The sequence below is a fragment of the Crinia signifera genome, chromosome 12, assembly GCF_055691185.1.
Source record: "Crinia signifera chromosome 12, ASM5569118v1, whole genome shotgun sequence".
In the NCBI taxonomy this organism is placed as follows: domain Eukaryota; kingdom Metazoa; phylum Chordata; class Amphibia; order Anura; family Myobatrachidae; genus Crinia; species Crinia signifera.
Genome location: NC_139228.1, coordinates 40,528,920 through 40,546,910, shown reverse-complemented (window position 1 = coordinate 40,546,910; position 17,991 = coordinate 40,528,920). Strand labels below are relative to the sequence as shown.

Below are 17,991 nucleotides of genomic sequence, written 5' to 3'. Positions count from 1 at the left end.
CCATCTACTAACCCTACATACTAAATCTAAAGTCAACAGTCAAAAGGTCGACATGGGGTTTTTCACTTTTTTTTTGTCCCCAGTTTCGACAAAGTTGACATGGACAATGGATACGTAGCACCGCATCCCCTTGCATGGCACGCTGCACTCGCCATGCTTCAGGCCCTAGTGGATGATCGTGCATGAAATACTGCCTGCCGGCACATGTCGGCTCAACAAAAAAGTGAAAAACCCCATGTTGACCTTTTGACTGTCGACCTTCCCCATGTGGACCTAATGCTTGTGTCGAGCTAATGACCCCGTCGACATAACCCATGTCAACCTAATGCTTGTCGGCCTAATGCTTGTAGACCCTAGTGACGGTATCCCCTCCAAATACACTTATGTAGCTTAGGAAAATGTTTCAAAACTAATTATCTGTGTAAGCTTGAAATACTACGGAGTACCTAATACCCTTTAGCACATTAACTTATTATAATAATAATTATTATTATTATTATTATATGAGATAATTATTCAACATCTACTTACAAGTTGAGTTCTAAAAAACACAGTATATAAAAATATGGAGTATGTCCATAGGTACTTGGAAGTAATGGAAGTTGGGTAATGAAAAAAACATGTATAATATCTATAGTCCGCTTATGAGTAACTTTGAACGATATGTATATTTATATCCTACAAATAAAATACTGTAGATGTATTTTGCACATGGAGTAGCGTTTGTTGCCATGAACTAGAACAAATTGGACTTAAACTAATCAAAGATCTGTCATGTGTCATTAGCAGAAAGTATAAAAAATGTAATTGTGTGTTCCTTCACTACAGTTTGTTAGTACATGCGTACTTCATTAATCTCTGTGCATTCATTTGAATATGGCATATAGTTTGTGATCCGTTTGTCACTGGTCATGAGATAGAAAAGTGGTTTAATTTCAATAATGCTTATTCTATAGCTCACAGACTTAAAATTGTGGCGTACCAGCAAAATTGAAAACCTGGTGCATTCTCGATGGTCAAATTCTGGTCATGGTGTTAGACATGGCTGGCCAGAATTTCTTACAGCCAGTATCATCATGGATATCTCGTATGTGTGAAGCTGTTTATCTGACTGGAGGAGCTACGTCCAGTTCTGTTCCAAATAAAGCGGAGTCCGTAACGAATGGTGACCAAGAATTGGAATACAGCAATGAGTATGCACACAGCCTGGACCAGTGTCCCGAAGATGAGGAATTTTTTGATGAAAACCCACCACTAGTTATACATTCTGATGCCGAGCCATGGACATCCGATGAGGAGGAGACTTTTGAACAACCACAACAAAGTCAAGTGGATCCAAAAATAGCAGAACCCTGTGAAAACCTACCACAATCTGAAAAATTATCTAACTCTGCAATTAGAATCCATGACGAGAGCAGCTTCGTACAAGCAAATACTTCAATACCAGGGGACGAAGAGTATGTTAACAATCAATTAAAAACTCTTTTGAAAGACATCGAAACACCAACGTTTAACTCAACAGGAATAAATAATGGTAAGAAACTCTGCAGGTAAGATTATCCATATTCATGTTCTACCTAAACATTTTCTCTTTATCTTATCTTTACATCTTAACAGCTTCTTTGTCTCTGCTGGAGTGAACTGATGTTCTAGATAATGCAGTTACATCACAAAAAAAGCTATTTTTGAAAATAATTATCTCCAAATGTTATCTGCTGCAGATTCATAGCACACAATAAAATTTTTTGCTGTACAGTTCAGAATTATCTTAAAAAATAAATCTATACTTAATATTATTATTTTTAATGCGTTCTACATGATCTCCATATACAGTAGCAGCAAGCTTGTGTATGGAGACAATATTAGAAATCTATTATATATTTTTTTTATCAGTCTCACTTGGTGGTTTAGAGAATGTAAGCAGTTACCAGAAGCAGCATTAGTCACTATCAATATAAATTGCTTCTATTACCAGGGCAGCCATCAGGGGGGGAATGCGAGGATTCCAGTCCCGGGCCCAGAAAGAAAGGGGGTAGAGTTTTTATAAAGTATAATTTGTCATAAACAATGTTCACGTTTCCCTAGAAGCAATGTAGAGGTTGTGTAGTGCGGCCAGTGCTGCAGACACAGGACTCACCAAGTATTGTAGTTGTTCGAGAAAGGGAAGGGCCTATTTTGGCAGTCATGGGCCCCATAATTTCTGAAGGCAGCTCTGGTTATTACTGTAGGTGAAAACTGGGAATTTGCAGTCAGAAACAGCTTGAGGCTGTCTCTTGGGCCTTCTGTTAGAATTATTTATAATTGTTTTTCTCACATTACCCTCAAGGGTTGGATTAACCACTAAGCACATGCTAAGGGCATCAAGGGAAGGGGGAAACCACTGAAATTTCCATTGCCAGATTTACCTTGGACCATGCAGTGCGAAATTGCAAATGGTGCAGCTGAACCAGGTTCCACAAAGAAAGTCTCCCACAATTAATGTGTGTATGTATTTGTGTGTACGTATTTGTGTGGTTTTATTTTGTAGCAATAAATAGTTATAATTAGAGATGTGCAGGTTCTAATTTACTCTGATTTACTTTTATTTCAAAGCAGGATATTATTGGCTATCCCAAATCACATGACAGTTGTTGACAGTTGATAGCCAATAAGATCCTGCTTTGAAATCAGCGTAAATCAGAGTAAATCAGAGCCTGCACATCTCTAGTTATAATTAACTATATTGGGGGGCTCCAAAGTCTTTCAAGTGCTGAGAACCTCTAAAGGTCTTATCCGGCCCTATTACCCTAGCACTGCTAAAAAATATCATGCCTAATAAAGGGTCGTGATCGGGTGACCCAGATATTAGTGGTGCTCAAGCAACAACACTTCTACGTAGTGGATGAACTTTTGGATACTATTTTGGTCTGTTATTGGATTCCAGTCATTGCAAGTGCTGACAACCCTGACCTTTGTATGTAACCTGCTATTTAGCTCTGTGGTTCTCCCTTTCTTCTACTGTTTTGGTGATTACCCTGCTGAATGATCGCCAGTTCATTGTCCCAGTTTTTCCTAGTTCCTCTCAGCTGAAGAGCACTTGAAGGACAAATACCCAGCAATACAGAATACTCTAAATTGAGAAATAATTTTTTTTCCCAAAAATTTTTATTGACAGGAGAATCAATGAAGTAAAGTACATTGCAAGTGAGACAAGTAATCAAACTGGTTGATCAAGATCATACAAAATTAACTGACAGTACATTATGTGTGGTCAGCATTACAACTAAGAACACAACAGTGCATTCATATAGCAATCATCAACAACATTTTCAGAAGGGAGGGTCTTTAATCAAAGATTCTGTGAGGTACCTGGTGGTATTGGAGAAAGAATTTCTAAGGGCGGCTTTCAGGGGGCAGGGGGGGAAATAAGGTGAGGATATATGGCAGCCAAGTATGAAAGAATTTAGCAGTCAATTTTTCCTTTTAGGTTGAGGTTTCTGTCCAATCCATTGTGAACAATTGAGATATTCTAGGCAAGGCCAAAGACATTGAGGAGGGGGACGGGGAAATCCATTCTGACAATATAGTTTTTTTAATAGTCGCTGCCAGCTTGACAAGCAGTAAACGAGTCCCTGGGGAAAAGTTTTGCCGATCTGGGGAGGAATACCGTCCCCAAAATACCCAAGATTTGGAGATGGTGAAGTCTATACAAAGGGTCAATTTAATATATTCCTGAAATTCAGACCAAAGTGACTGTATGATGGTACAGGTCCACATACAATGTACTAGGTCTTCCACATTTGTAGCAATTCGCGTCAGGGGCTCCTCCAGTGCGGAATTAAAATAGGTAAATGCAAGAGCTTTTGGTGCATCTCCAAATAGGAGGTAGACACTAGGCTTTTATTTAGAGATATGCTGTCAGCATGGTTTTCCTGGTCAGTTCAGGGAAGTAATTTTTCCACTTTAAGAGACCCCTATGAGGTTGGTCTAACGCTATACACTTACGGCAGAGGTCATATATATATGAGAAGTCAAGAGGGGACTACTGTATCTAACCACGCTTGTAAGATTCTACCAAGAGCACAAGGCTTAACATTTGGCCCGAACAATGATAATACAGATTGGGAATAGCTCTTTACCTGTACATAAACAAATTGGTAAAATGGTATCTGAAGTTGAGGATATTTATCTTTTAAACCCGTGTAGATCAGGATGATCAAGGAATCTACTGTTCGAAGATTTGCAACATACTTGAGGCCTCTGATATTCTAAATGTACATCCATCAGGAACAAAACACTGTTCTTCAAAAAAGTTAGCATAAGTGTCGGTACCAGATATCCAGTCCATCGCAATGCGATAGTTGGCCGCTATTACTTATGTTCTGAGGCATGGCAATTTGAGGCCCCCAATTCTCTTTTCTGCTGCATTTTAAATAGTGATATCCGTGGGCACGGTCCAGACCATAGGAACTTAGAAAGCTCCTTATTAAATCTAGCAATATCTCCCTTAGGCGGGATAATTGGTAGCATTTGTAGTATGTACAAAAAGCAGGGAAAGGTGATCATTTTGTATATGTAACATCTGCCTATATAGGATAGGGATGCGGTCATCTATTAGAATGAACTTAGGTCTACAGTCATTAGGTCGACCCCACTAGGTCGACTGGCAGGAAGGTCGACCTGACTTAAGGTCGACATGGGCCAAGGTCGACATGACTTAAGGTCGAATTTGCATAAAGGTCGACATGAGGAAGGTCGACTGGTCATAAGGTCGACATGGGTTTTTCACTGTTTTTTGAGCCGACATGTGCCGACAGGTGGTATTTCATGCCCTACCATCCACTAGGGCGTGGTGGGAGAATAAAATAGTGTGCCGAGCGCAACGAGGCACCGTGCCCGAAGCATGGCGAGCGAAGCGAGCGATGCGAGGGTCCGATTCTCATTGCCAACTGTGTCCATGTCGACTGTGTCGACATTCGGATAAAAAAACAGTGAAAAACCCATGTCGACCTTATGACCAGTCGACCTTCCTCATGTCGACCTTTATGCAAATTCGACCTTAAGTCATGTCGACCTTGGCCCATGTCGACCTTAAGTCAGGTCGACCTTCCTTCCAGTCGACCTAGTGGGGTCGACCTAATGACTGTAGACCTAAATGCAGTCTGACGAATGATCCCATTCCATAGGATAAGGGTAAATTGGCGAAGTCGGCTGTGGTTTTGGACCATAGTGGGCCGAAGTTTCGTGTATACAGATTGGAGAGGTGTGTTGGGATTTTAATGCCGAGGTACGTAATTCCATCTTTGGGAGCCCATTTAAGAGGAAAAGAGTTGCCCCAACCCAATTTTGCTTCCGGGAAAAATGCCAACGCCTCTGATTTGGAGTAGATTTTTTTGAAACCTCCCACTTTTTTTTCATATTCTAATAATATAGGGATTATAGCAGGGATAGCCTGTTTTGGATTGGATCTGTAGAGAAACAGGTCATTCGCAAAAGCCGACACCTTAAGTTCAGTATGTGCTAACTAAATACCTTTCCAACTCTTAATGAGTAAAAAAATGTCTTAAAAGCGGATCAAGCTCCATGTCAAACAACAGAGGGGACAGAGGACAGCCCTGACGAGTACCCCGGAATAACTGAAAGGGAGCAGAGTTTGAGTTATTAATAGGGAGGAATGCGGAGGGGACATAATACAGGGTCTGAAAGCCATGAATAAACTCAGGACCGAAGTTTTGAGTCTGAAGCAGGGCCGTTAAGTATCGAAAGCCTTATCCGCATCACAGCTAAGGACAAGGATTTTTCACTTTTTCCAGCCGATTTGCATGCTGTTCCATCATTGCACACCTTGCACACCCCCGATTTCCATCGTAGTGCATCGCATGCAATATACTGGCATGTGATGCATGCCATGCGAAGCGATTCCATTTGTAATTGTACAATCACCCTGATGGGTGCTTACAATGTTAAATGCACCGCCATTGTTAACGCCACCCCCACTATCAACGCCAACCCGAAGCGTGGTGAGCGGCGGCGGTACGCGTCCTCCGACCTTTTCATACCCCTACTATCCACGTTGGCGTGGAGTTGATTTTAGATAGTGTCGCGAGCGCAGGAATACATGTAAAGTAATCCGCGTCCCCTCGCTGCGCTCGCCACACTATCTATAATCAACTCCACGCCGACGTGGATAGTGGGGGTATGAAAAGGTCAGAGGACGCGTACCGCCGCCCCTCGCGGGCTCGCTGCGCTCGCCACGCTTCGGGTTGGCGTTGATAGTGGGGGTGGCGTTAACAATGGGGGTGCATTTAACATTGCGAATCACACATCGCATGCCACTTGCTGGCATGCGTTGCTACGCGATATTTAATTGTACAATCAGGGGCATTTTCCCAAAAATCACATCGCATACCATAGCATACCATCGCATAGTACCTGGGGGTGTGCAAGGATGGAATAACATGCAAATCATCAGGAAATGGCCGAAAATCTGCAAAAAATCGTCCGAAAATCGGCCGCAAAATTGCATCGCAGATCAAAACAGCCAAAAAATTGTCAGGAAATCGGCCGCAAATCGGCCAATAAATCGCCGTGATAATACACAAGTACCCAATCATTTGCCTGGACTGAGTGAGGTGGGTTTTATACATGGCCGCTATCAGCGACCTAACATTATGTATTGAGTGCCTGTTCCTCAGAAACCCTGGGCCTTATTCTAGTTCATTCTTTCTGACAAAATCCTTCTTAGATGGACAAAACCATGTGCACTGCAGGGGGAGGCAGATGTAAAATGTGCAGAGAGAATTAGATTTGGGTGAGTTATTTTGTTTCTGTGCAGGGTAAATACTGGCTGCTTTATTTTTACATTGCAATATAGATCTCACTTTGAAGTAAAACCCCACCCAAATCTAATTCTCTCTGCACAAGTAACATCTGCCCCACCTGCAGGGCACATGGTTTTGTCCATCTAAGAAGGATTTTGTCAGAAAGAGTGAACTAGAATAACCCCCCCCCCCCCCCCCTGTCTGTTGAGGTGACAGGAGGGAGGGGAGAATGGATTGAAGGCGTGAGGCAATGAGTTTAGTAAAAATCTTTAGATCCTGGTTGAGGAGAGAAATGGGTCTATAGGAGGACACTAAGTTAGGGTCCTTATTGGGTTTAGTATAACAATTATTCGGGCCTCGTTAAAGTAGGCAGGGGCGGGTTGGCCTGTGTAAATTGAGTTATATAACCAGACTAAATGAGGAATTACCTGGGGGGTAATTAGAGTAGTTTGTAATAAGAGGCCGAAAGACCATCCGGGCCCGGGGTCTTATGCAAACGCAGTGTTTTGATGATGTTCTCAACTGATAAAAGTGTGTCCTCTCGTCGGATCCACGCCCCGGAACCAAGAATTTATTTTATTGGAAAATTTAGAACCTTGTTGATGCTGGCACTCCTCCATCGAAAGGGTTAACAGACTCCTACTTTATCATGCAATTGTGCTAAGACTTAGCAACATAAACAAGCAAAATATTGTTCATTTATGCGTTTTGCTTTTACAGTACTAAACCCTATATCTGAATCTTAGTAGTTCTTATTCAATTGCCCTTATTTATTTGTATTTACAACGGAAGCTTGAGATTAGTTGCCACAAAATTAAAGTTATGTCAATGGCTTTTTGTTTCCATGGAAATGGTGCTGGGCACTTACTGTGAATGCGGTTGCCATGGGTGATGTAACAGAGAAAATACATTTGATTTAGTTTACATGGATTACACAAAACAACTGGAGATCTAAAAAGCCATCTTTTCATTCCAGGTTTTATCACTAATTGAGCTAAACAGTGGGATTTCTTTTTTTCAGTCATCAACTTTCAATTTATTGACTTAAAAATACTCCTCCGTATTGACATAAAAAAATGCTAAGTGATCTTTGTCCCTAATCTTTACCTTTTTATAAGGCCTCTAGAAGTATAATTCAACCTGATTGTGGATGAGCCTCTATACAAGCATGTTTTGCTTTGTATTTATTTGATTGCTCTGCGGCCTGAGCATGCTGACAGATCTGTGTAGGTCTGTGACATCTGCCTATGTTTGTCTTGTGTATGAAGCTGGTTATTTGGTAAAAAGTACATTAAAACCCACCACACCATACCCTTTATTAAAATGACAATGGCATATCTCCCAACTGTCCCACTTTTCGCTGGACTGACCCTTTTTTGGGACATTTCCCATACCTCCCAACTGTCACGATTACAGCGGGACAGTCCCGATTTTCGGGTCCTGTCCCGCTGTCCCACTCGTGGCAGGCATTGTCCCGCTGCGGGGGTGGCAGTTGGGAGACCCCCCAATCTAATAGAATAGACGCTGTGCGCATGCGCACAGCGTCTATTCTCGTATGAAAATGAGGTTGAGGCTAATTAGCATAAGCCACACCCTCATTTGCATACGCCCCACCCTCTTTTCGTCGCGCAAGTGTCCCTATTTAATCAGCACAGAAGTTGGGAGGTATGCATTTCCATGCCCTGCTTGGGGCCAGCAGTGTCCCACAAGAGGGTGCAGTTGGTAGTCCCCCCTGTCACCTGTGATGAGACCCATGCGCACAGCATCTATTCCTGCAGCAAAAGGTGCTGGGGGCATGGCCAGCAGCTAACAGAATCACTGGCCCTGCCCCCAAAGCTGCGGAAACAGGGAGTGGTACCCTTGTTATGCCCCCTTGTCGCTATGCCATGTCCCCAAAATTTCAGGCACGTGCAATGTCCTGCTTCTAGTAGGTCCTTTGTTGGAAGGTATGCAATGGGGATACAGATGGAGCCATCCTCATCTAGCCATCTCAGGATTGCCATGGTGTGTTATGGCTCACCAAGGCCTATTGTTCTCAGCTGCAATACAATACATAGAACAATACAGTAGGGGATTAGCAGAGTAATCCCATTACTCACTTAAACCTAATAAAGGGCTAGATGAGGATGACTCCATCTGTAGGTTCAAAAGATTGCTGGAACAGTTTTAAGGCAGGCAGAAGCAATGTGGGCTCTACAGCTGGGAACCTAATCCTCCAGAACTGTTACATCCAGCATCATCAGTGTAGGTATGTGTCGCTGGGCAGTGACATACAGGGGCGGCAACAGAAATCTTGGGGCCCGGTACACTGATATCTCTGGCGGGCCCTCCTAACCCTGCCCTCCTGAGAAAAACGTTTTTAGTACACTGCATATTGAATGTGTTTTTTAATTGTTACAAAAGAAACATAATTAATGTCCACTAATACCGGCGGAGGGTCCGAGTAAGTACCCTTACAGGAACCAGGGGGGTGCTTTTATAAACCATTGCTGGGGGGGGTTGTTCCTGGTTTTTGCCCTTCAAATGTTAGAGGGCATGTATTCCTACTATCAGTGGCCCTAGTTATTGTTTAGCAGCAGATGGTACATGTTATTCAAGGCATGCAGGATCCCAGTGGTTGACCTTGTGATGGTTACAATGCTGTTAGTGGCATCCCAACAGTAAGAATCCTGATGGATCACAATGGTAAGTTCCAGGGTTAGGGTCAGGTTGGGGGAGGGGTCGGTTAGGGTTAAAATACTCACTAGTATCCATTGGGATTTTGAACGTCAGGGCGCCACTGTCTGTGTAAACCCAGAATTTAGTTTCAACAAAAATCAGTGTGATAGACGTTCTACTTCTGTTGAGAGATGCTGTATATGTTTTAAAGATTTTCATGCGTCAATTCTGAGACATTGGAGATGTGTTCTGTTTGGCTGGTGAGATCTATGTTCCTATTTATTTTTTTCAGTATTTGGTTTTTATTGGGATAGAAATGTTTAAAAACTTTAGATGCACTGAGATATCGCTGTATACTGATTTATTTAAGTATGTTTCACCTCAGGTAGACAGCTTGTTTTGCTCTGGATGCTGTGGAACTACACATACCAGCATCCCCTGCTATAGTCTTGCTGAAATAATGCCAAGGCATGCTTGGATATATAGGGGGAAATTTACTAAAGGAAATTTGTAAAAAATAGGTGTATTTGTATTTAGAAATACACTTATTTTTGACATTTACTATCCCAAAAATACGGCAATTCATATTCGTATTGATAGCACATCAATACGAATACGAATTGCCGTATTTTCGGGATAGTAAATGTCAAAAATAAGTGTATTTCTGGATACAAATACACCTATATTTTTACAAATTTCCTTTAGTAAATTTCCCCCATAGTTTCACTGCAGCTGCAGTGCAGGCAGTTGCATGTACAGGTAATGGATTGATATAATGGTCATATAGTAGAATGGTCTAAGTCAGAAGACTGCAAACTATGGTGTCCAATCCACCAAGCCTTATCCCTCTCAGTTAGCTAGGAGAGAGAGATGATCATAGGGCACAAATAGGGGGTGATTCTGAACTAATGGCTCAACTGCGCATTTGCTCAGGGGAGCGATGTTTCACGACAGCGCATAAGCAGTCGGCGACCATCGAATGATTTGCCCCAATGTGCAAGGGGGGAGGTGTTCGTGCGAGTACTGGGAGGCGTTTAGAGAACCTGCAATGCTGCGAAATTTTAAGTTATGCGGGATATACCAGAATCACCCCCATAGTGTCAAAAAACTATCTGATCTGATTGGTTAATTTTGGGCCAAAAGGAATGCCTAGACCATTTATTTTATCTTTCCTAGTGAACAGTTATGGGGAAGATGAGGAGCTAACTACATCTTCCGACAGTGATGAAGAAGTGTTTAAACAGTTCCAAATATCAGTGTCGCGCTCTCAGAGCTTTCGCTCCACACTGTCTGAAAAGGCAACACAGGTCGGCACTGAGAGCAAACAAAAGTTCAGCCGCTTGCTATCAAACCACGAGGAGCTGAGTACAGAAGCTTCTGAGTGTGAAGGTACTGCTTTCAAATGTTGGCTTGAATCTGCAACATTTTAACATTTTTGGAGCATGAAAACAAAATTTTTTTTTTACATTCTTTCAGTTGATCTACTGTACTGTCCCCTGACCTGTTTTCCATCTTATTTTTAATTTCCAAGTGTTTCTTTTATTTATAATTAGAAACCTCTTAAATGTCTTAATGTGTTGTCATGTATTATGTGAGTTATTTTTATCATTATTTGTGATTTTATTTTATTTTTTCATTTATTTGTTTTCTTAGCATATTTTCATTTTTGTGGGGAGATGTTAAGGGGGGGGGGGTGTGGGACAGAGAAATTAAAATTGTAAATTTACATCTAATGTCTTTGATACAGATATATTATTGTGATGGCACGCACACCTATATCTAACTAGGGTTGGAGGTAAATGCAAGATGCGTTGGTACACTTACATTTTAAGGGGATTTCAAATCCACTGTAGCATTAAGATCAATTAAAGTCATGCAACTTTCATAATCATCATCAACACAACGTTTTACCAGGCCCATGGACTGTGCAAAATTAATTAATCTAAAAAAGTAAAAACTTACACTACACTAAATATCAGAATGCAAGTAGGCTACCTTGGCCACGTAGAAGAGAACGGGATGCGGTAATTTGGTCTACTGCATTATGGTCAACAGTCATTAGGTCGAATCCATTAGGTCGACATGCTAAAAGGTCGACATGACTCTAGGTCGACATGGGAAAAGGTCGACATGATTCTAGTTCGAAAGGTCATTAGTTCGACAGGTCATTAGTTCGACAAGGTCATTAGTTCGACATTGTCTATGTCGACATTCACAAGGTCGACATGGAGTTTTTAACTGTTTTTTGAGCCAACATGTGCCGACAGGCGGTATTTCATGCCCTACCATCCACTAGGGCGTGGTGGGAGAATAAAATAGTGTGCCGAGCGTAGCGAGGCACCGTGCCCGACGCATAGCGAGCGGATGCAGTGCACTTTAAACTGAGTCCATGTCGACTGTGTTGACATTCAGGTAAAAAAACAGTGAAAAACCTCATGTCGACCTTGTGAATGTCGACATAGACAATGTCGAACTAATGACCTTGTCGAACTAATGACCTGTCGAACTAATGACCTTTCGACCTAGAATCATGTCGACCTTTTCCCATGTCAACCTAGAGTCATGTCGACCTTTTAGCATGTCGACCTAATGGATTCGACCTAATGACTTTCGACCATAATGCAATAGACCAAATGATCCCAACCCAAGAGAACCTATGGAGGCCTTGTACCTCTAAGCTATTAGAATAGGTTTTAAACAGGCAAAAAAATTAGCATTTCATCTTGAGGTTTAATAAGTTAAATGCTGGCCATTAAATGCACATTAACTTTTTGAGTTGTACTTTAAAAAAAAAACAACAATACATTTTTACACGTTATGAATTTCCTAGAACCAGAGAACATATTCATTGATAAAAGGGAGAAAAGTGAGTGAACCTCCATATATAAAGACTAGAACCTGCATTTAGGTTATTGTATATTGACATGTGTGACCAAATCCTTTTCACACATTTCATCTTTATAGATTTGGATATTTTAAGTTACCAATCGTACAATGAAGATGAACATGTGTCGATTCACTCTGGCCCGGCATCGGTGGTTGGTGAACTTCACAGTTCTTCAAGGCTGGAGATGGAGACCACATTCAGCAACAATGGCTTTGAAGCTACGGACAGCTCATCTGGATGGAGTCCAGAGGTAGGACATTTGTCTGCTGCCCACTCATTGCCAATGTGAAAGGATATACTAAGTATGTGGATTTCTAGTGGCTAACCTCTACTGCGCATGCGCAAATTACAGTGAAAGTGTCAACTGCACCATTTTCTGTTTAAATTCTGTTGCTATGCAAATACAGGACTCTGAAGAGGTACGTTATGAAGCATAGATATGCCAATCTGGGCCAAATTAAGGCGGGGGGGGGGGGGGGGGGTGAAGCAATTTACACATGGTGGTTTTGGGGAAAGCAGGGTGTATATTATATCTATAGGATTGTGCATACCTCCTAACATGAACCACTCCAGCAGGAGGGACAAACTGCTCTCTATCGGGATTTACCTCCATATGATTGGCGTCACCGGTGTTGAGCTATGGCATTTGAGTAATATCAATACAGCTGATTGCAATCATAAATCAAGAAGGAAATCTAGATAGGGAGGATTCAACCTCCTGAGATGGGCCATGTGGAGAGGTATAGCTTTGGTATATTACATTTGTAACTAATAGTGCCATACCCTCCAACATCTGAAGGGCAGAAATCGATACACATTTAGAAATGGGGTGTGGCCACATGTAAACGGGGCGTGGTCATGGGTAAATGGGGCGTGGTCATGCCTCCTTTCCAAATGTGTACTGGCCATTTTTTTTTCTTTTATAAAGGTGTTACTCCTTAACTGTTAAGGAGCACTTTAAGTGCTGTTGTGGTGAATTCCTTTAATGTGACATGTCACAAATTTGAATAAATATTTTTTTTCAATGTTCTGCCTACAATAACTTATGAATAATTTTAAATGCAAAAAAAAAAGAATTTTGTAGGTAGAACATTGAAAATAAATTAATTACTTATTTAATATGCCAACAGCCATCACATGTCACAAGAATGAGAAGAGATTGATAAAATAAAACTTATGTGCTCCAGCCTCCACTCACCGCTGGCTGCAACTGATGATCCGGGTCCCGCGGCCGCCGCATTCCACGCTGTGCTCAGCCTCAAGCAGCTCTCTCTGCTGCACTTCGCGCCCAGAGTCCTGTCCCCTGAGTGCGTCATGACATTATGACGCGCTGCACGCTGGTCCGGGACCCGCAATGCAACCTTGGGAACGTGTGCTTGGCCGGTGGAGAGCGCACCACTGACAGCCTGGAGCCAGGAGGAGTTGGATACATTCGGTACAGACCGTTAAAAACAGTACTGTACCGGCAAATTCGGTACAGTTGGAGGGTATGACAGTGTAATGATGCCTGGGTACTGTTTATAGCTTCACCTAACTAAAAGACAATTATTTATAATATAAAAGCCCCCCCCCCCCCCATGCGCATGTGTGCACACACAAACACATACAGCCCATCTAAGCTTTCTTAACACCATGGGTAACAGACTGGAATACTAACCAATAGGAGGAACTATATAAAGAGAGGCAGGGCCTAGACTGCACACCCTGACTGTAATGAGAGGTGCTACATTGCCGAGGGTTATAGTTACATGCAAAACAAGGGGGTTTGACTTTGCAAGTGCACTATGCACTCATTACGAATCAATAGGAGGAACACTAGAACAGTCTGTTACCAGCACTAGGTTATTGATAGCCTACACTATTTACTATTAAACTTACCATTGACTTCCCAAACACCCCTGGGGCTATGGGTGATGAGTAACACAGTTTCTATCATTAAAGTGTCTTTCCCGGTGCCCTGCAGGTTCCAGTAAGCACTGACATCACAAACCACTAGGTATGCTGGGGCTTGACGAACTACAAGTGTGATCATGTCCCTCCTGTACTGTCCTTGGCCTACATATGCTTGCACATGTCTTCCCCTTTTCTGTCCCTTCCAGTAATATTGAGGTGCAAGTGTCAGATACATACAGTTCTGCATTTGCCCATATTCATGCATTCTCTTTGTGGGCATACCCAGTTAGTATACGGTTACCTTTGTGTCAGCCCCTGAGATTGTTTAATTTAGCCAATGGTAATGCCTGCTTTATACTGCTGCTATATACAATTCCACAGCTTCTCTGTATGGCTTTTACTTGATCAGATTTCATTCATTATGAATAGCACACAACTCAAACAAAGATAACTACATTTTCTAGGAAAAGATGATCTCTTCAGCTAAACTTCCCTTCCAGAACCATCTCACCATCTCTGTTTACTGAACAACCTGCCCTCAGTTCACGCTAACACATAATCCTATTTAGTCTACTTTTAGTAAAGTTACCCGTCACCCATGGAAACCGTGACATCATCAATCTGGCGCCCAACGAATACAAAGTACTTTTAGACTCTCTGCTATAGAGTGGTGCGATCAGTGGCCTATAATGTTTCTCAGCCAAGATTCTGCAATTCATTTTTCTTATAAATACTTCATGCCTGCAGTGTTAAATAAGTATAATTATAACATCGAGCACCGAATTGTGTAATTATCCCAATTACATTTTGTATAGCATTATATTATCAGACGCTCCAATTATTTCTGTATTGTAATTACGTAAGGAAGATTGCCAAGTGGTTTGTATACATGCAGAATAGATGTACAAGCATTAAATATAATTGGACACTACAAATGTACATCTGCAAAAATACTGCTAGAGAATGTGTGGGCTCGGGATCCAAGAGAAATGGCAATAAGAACCTTTCTCGCGGCTGCAATATAACTTAGGAAGAGCTGCCCAGCTATTTTGGTAGAAATACTGGTCCTACTGTACAGTACATGTTGTTTTCCATAAACAAATGACTGTGAAAGAGCATTGGGGCAGATGTATTAAGCCTTAACAAGAGATACATGCAAGGGTGATAAAGAGAGATAAACATCCAGCCAATCGGCTCCTTACTGACTTTTTTCCAACACAGCCTTTAACATGGCAGTTAGCAGGTGATTGGCTGGACTTTTATCTCTCTTTATCACCCTTGCATTTCTTTCTTGTTAAGGCTTAATACATCTGCCCCAAAGTGTTGGATACATTCTGCTTGAGAGCCGTTTATGATATGTTGTTCCTAAAGTTGGCTCCATATTGGACAGTTGCAGCCAATTGGATCTAACAGGCCATGCAACCAGATCACATGGGGATCTAGTAGCATACATTAGTTGTCAGATAACGCTATGCTAAAGCAGATGAAGATGGCATCTTCTTTCTATGTTTACAGACGTACCTGAAACCATCTAATAGATTTCTATGGGGCGTTAGACTTTTGTTAAATGCGAGTGAAGAGAGTTTATGATTGGTTCCCCAATTTTCAGAGATGTAAGCAGAATGACATAGCCCCTGAAAAATGGCTGCACGGCTGTTTGCTTTAAGGGTTACTGGGGACTATGTACAAATCGGACCCGGACTAGACTCCGGACAGCTGGGCCTGATATCAAAATCTGCATTCCGGAGCTTGTAGTGTCCGGTCTGGGGGGTGTCCCGTCCTGGGGGTGTCTTGTCCGGGGGATGCCTGTGATAGCTTTCACCAGGGTCATGGGGAAGGGGAGATTATAGCCTCCCCGTGTGGTCCGGACCGTTCCGGTTTTTGCTACATGCCCGGACCATACAGGGAAACTTTATTCTCCCCCTCCTCCTCTCCCTGGTGACAGCTGTCACGTGAAGCCCCCCCGGAGAGGACACCCCCAGGACCGGACACTACGAGCTCCGGACTGCAGATTTAGATGTCTGGTCCGGGTCTTGTCTGGGTCCGGTTTTTACTCATACCCGGGTTACTGTTTAAAGGTTCTGTACCACATCAGTGTTTGTTTTTTGTAGGTTTTAGGATGGGACCTTTTTTAACCTCCTAGTGAATTTCACTAGATCACAAAGGTGGAAATTGTAAAATAACACAAGTAATTAAACCTGTTGTGTACCGCTAGTACCGCTAAACAATATATATAGTACATACTGCATATAAATCATTATATATAGCCAAATGTTGCTATGACGGATGATGACCCTGCTATTTAAATGAAAAGACCTGTGAGTGGCGCTGTCTACATATGACTGAATTGATGGGATTATTAGTCACCATTTAATAAATACCTCTGCATTTCTCCAGGATCAACTGGACCCCAGCCTCATGCCTATGCCTCCCACTGCCCATGTGCCAATTTCCAAATGTGGCGACCTGGATGTTGTGTTCGATTACAAACCTTCAAGTCAGAAGCTGTCTGTCACAATTGTGGAAGCCAAAGATATTCCAGATAAAGATCGCAGTGGAGTAAACACATGGCAAGTCCACGTTGTGTTATTGCCAAACAAGAAGCAGAGAGGGAAGACCGCTATGCAGAAAGGAGCCCAGCCTGTCTTTAATGAAACCTTTACCTTCAATAAACTCGAGCCTGAGGAAATGAGTAGCAATGCTCTTCGGTTCCGACTGTATGCTGTGCGCAAGGTGATACGAGAAAAGATGATGGGTGAAAGATTGTTCTCTTTAAGAAATATCAAACCTGATGAAGAAATAAGAAAAACGTTGGTTTTGGAGCCAAGGAGCAACTTAAGTGTAAGTATATGAGTCAACGTTAGACAGCAAGTTGTGATATTTATTCCATCTTACTTCTTCAAGATATAAAGGTCTCTGTCTGATAGTTGGTGACAATTGTATTTGTTATATACATTGCCACCCCTAAACATGAGCAGATCTGGGGATGCAATGTTGCTTGCAGCATAATTGACATGCTACTGGCATTAGGGGAATGTGACAATGTTGCAGAAAACCGGGGGTGTTGTTAATGGAGATTAGGACTGTTGTCACCGTGCATCGCTGTTTGTAGATTATGTCTGAGTAGGACAAGATCTAATAATAAGGTGCCTGGTAAGGAATTCCATTAGTGGCCAGACAGGAGAAGTTTGGTAGGTGGAACCTGTAGGTGGTTATTGTTCAGGTTAGATGTGGATCTAAGGGCAGTATTCAATGAGAAAAATTCTCTGTGTTTTATGGAGAATTTTTGCTTTTTTCGCCCTGGACTGAGAATTTTGCTCTCCAAAAGTGAACCACCCTATTCAATGTGAAATATTCGCCGTCTTTCTAAGTGATTTTCGCCGTCTCTCTCCGTGTAGAAATTCTCCATCTTTTGATGGAGAGCTGGAATGTGAACTTTTAATCTAAAAGGGTTTTTTTTTTAATTTTGGTGTCAAAAAATCAGGTTTTTTTTTCTGTGAAGGGGCATGTTATTTTTATTCATGTGCTTATAGCACATGAATATATATTTAATAAAAAAAAAAAAAAAAGCCAGCAGGGGGCCGGAGCGCTCGAGCCGCTCATTAGATATTCATATATTCACTGCACCCGATAGTTAATATGCACGTTCGGGTGCAGTGAATACTGGGTCCCCCGCTGGCTATAGGGGGGGGCAGCCTGTGCTGCCTGGGTCCCGGGGGGGCCCCCTACCCTCCACATATGTTCTGGGGCATC

The 17,991-nt window shown here is 42.1% G+C and overlaps 1 protein-coding gene across 4 annotated transcripts in view; it reads left to right on the top strand.

The window, feature by feature from the left end:
• SYT16 (synaptotagmin 16) overlaps positions 1 to 17,991 on the top strand; it is a 118,188-nt gene that overhangs the window by 74,541 nt on the left and 25,656 nt on the right. The window contains exons 3-6 of one of the 4 annotated variants that reach the window (XM_083166438.1): positions 957 to 1,534; positions 10,635 to 10,847; positions 12,423 to 12,595; positions 16,636 to 17,079. In XM_083166438.1, the coding sequence (XP_083022564.1) occupies positions 1,030 to 1,534; positions 10,635 to 10,847; positions 12,423 to 12,595; positions 16,636 to 17,079 (1,335 nt within the window). In that variant the 5' untranslated portion in view covers positions 957 to 1,029. Of the gene's footprint in view, positions 1 to 956; positions 1,551 to 10,634; positions 10,848 to 12,422; positions 12,596 to 16,635; positions 17,080 to 17,991 lie in introns of those variants that run through there. The other 3 variants (XM_083166441.1, XM_083166440.1, XM_083166439.1) reach the window with 3 other exon arrangements.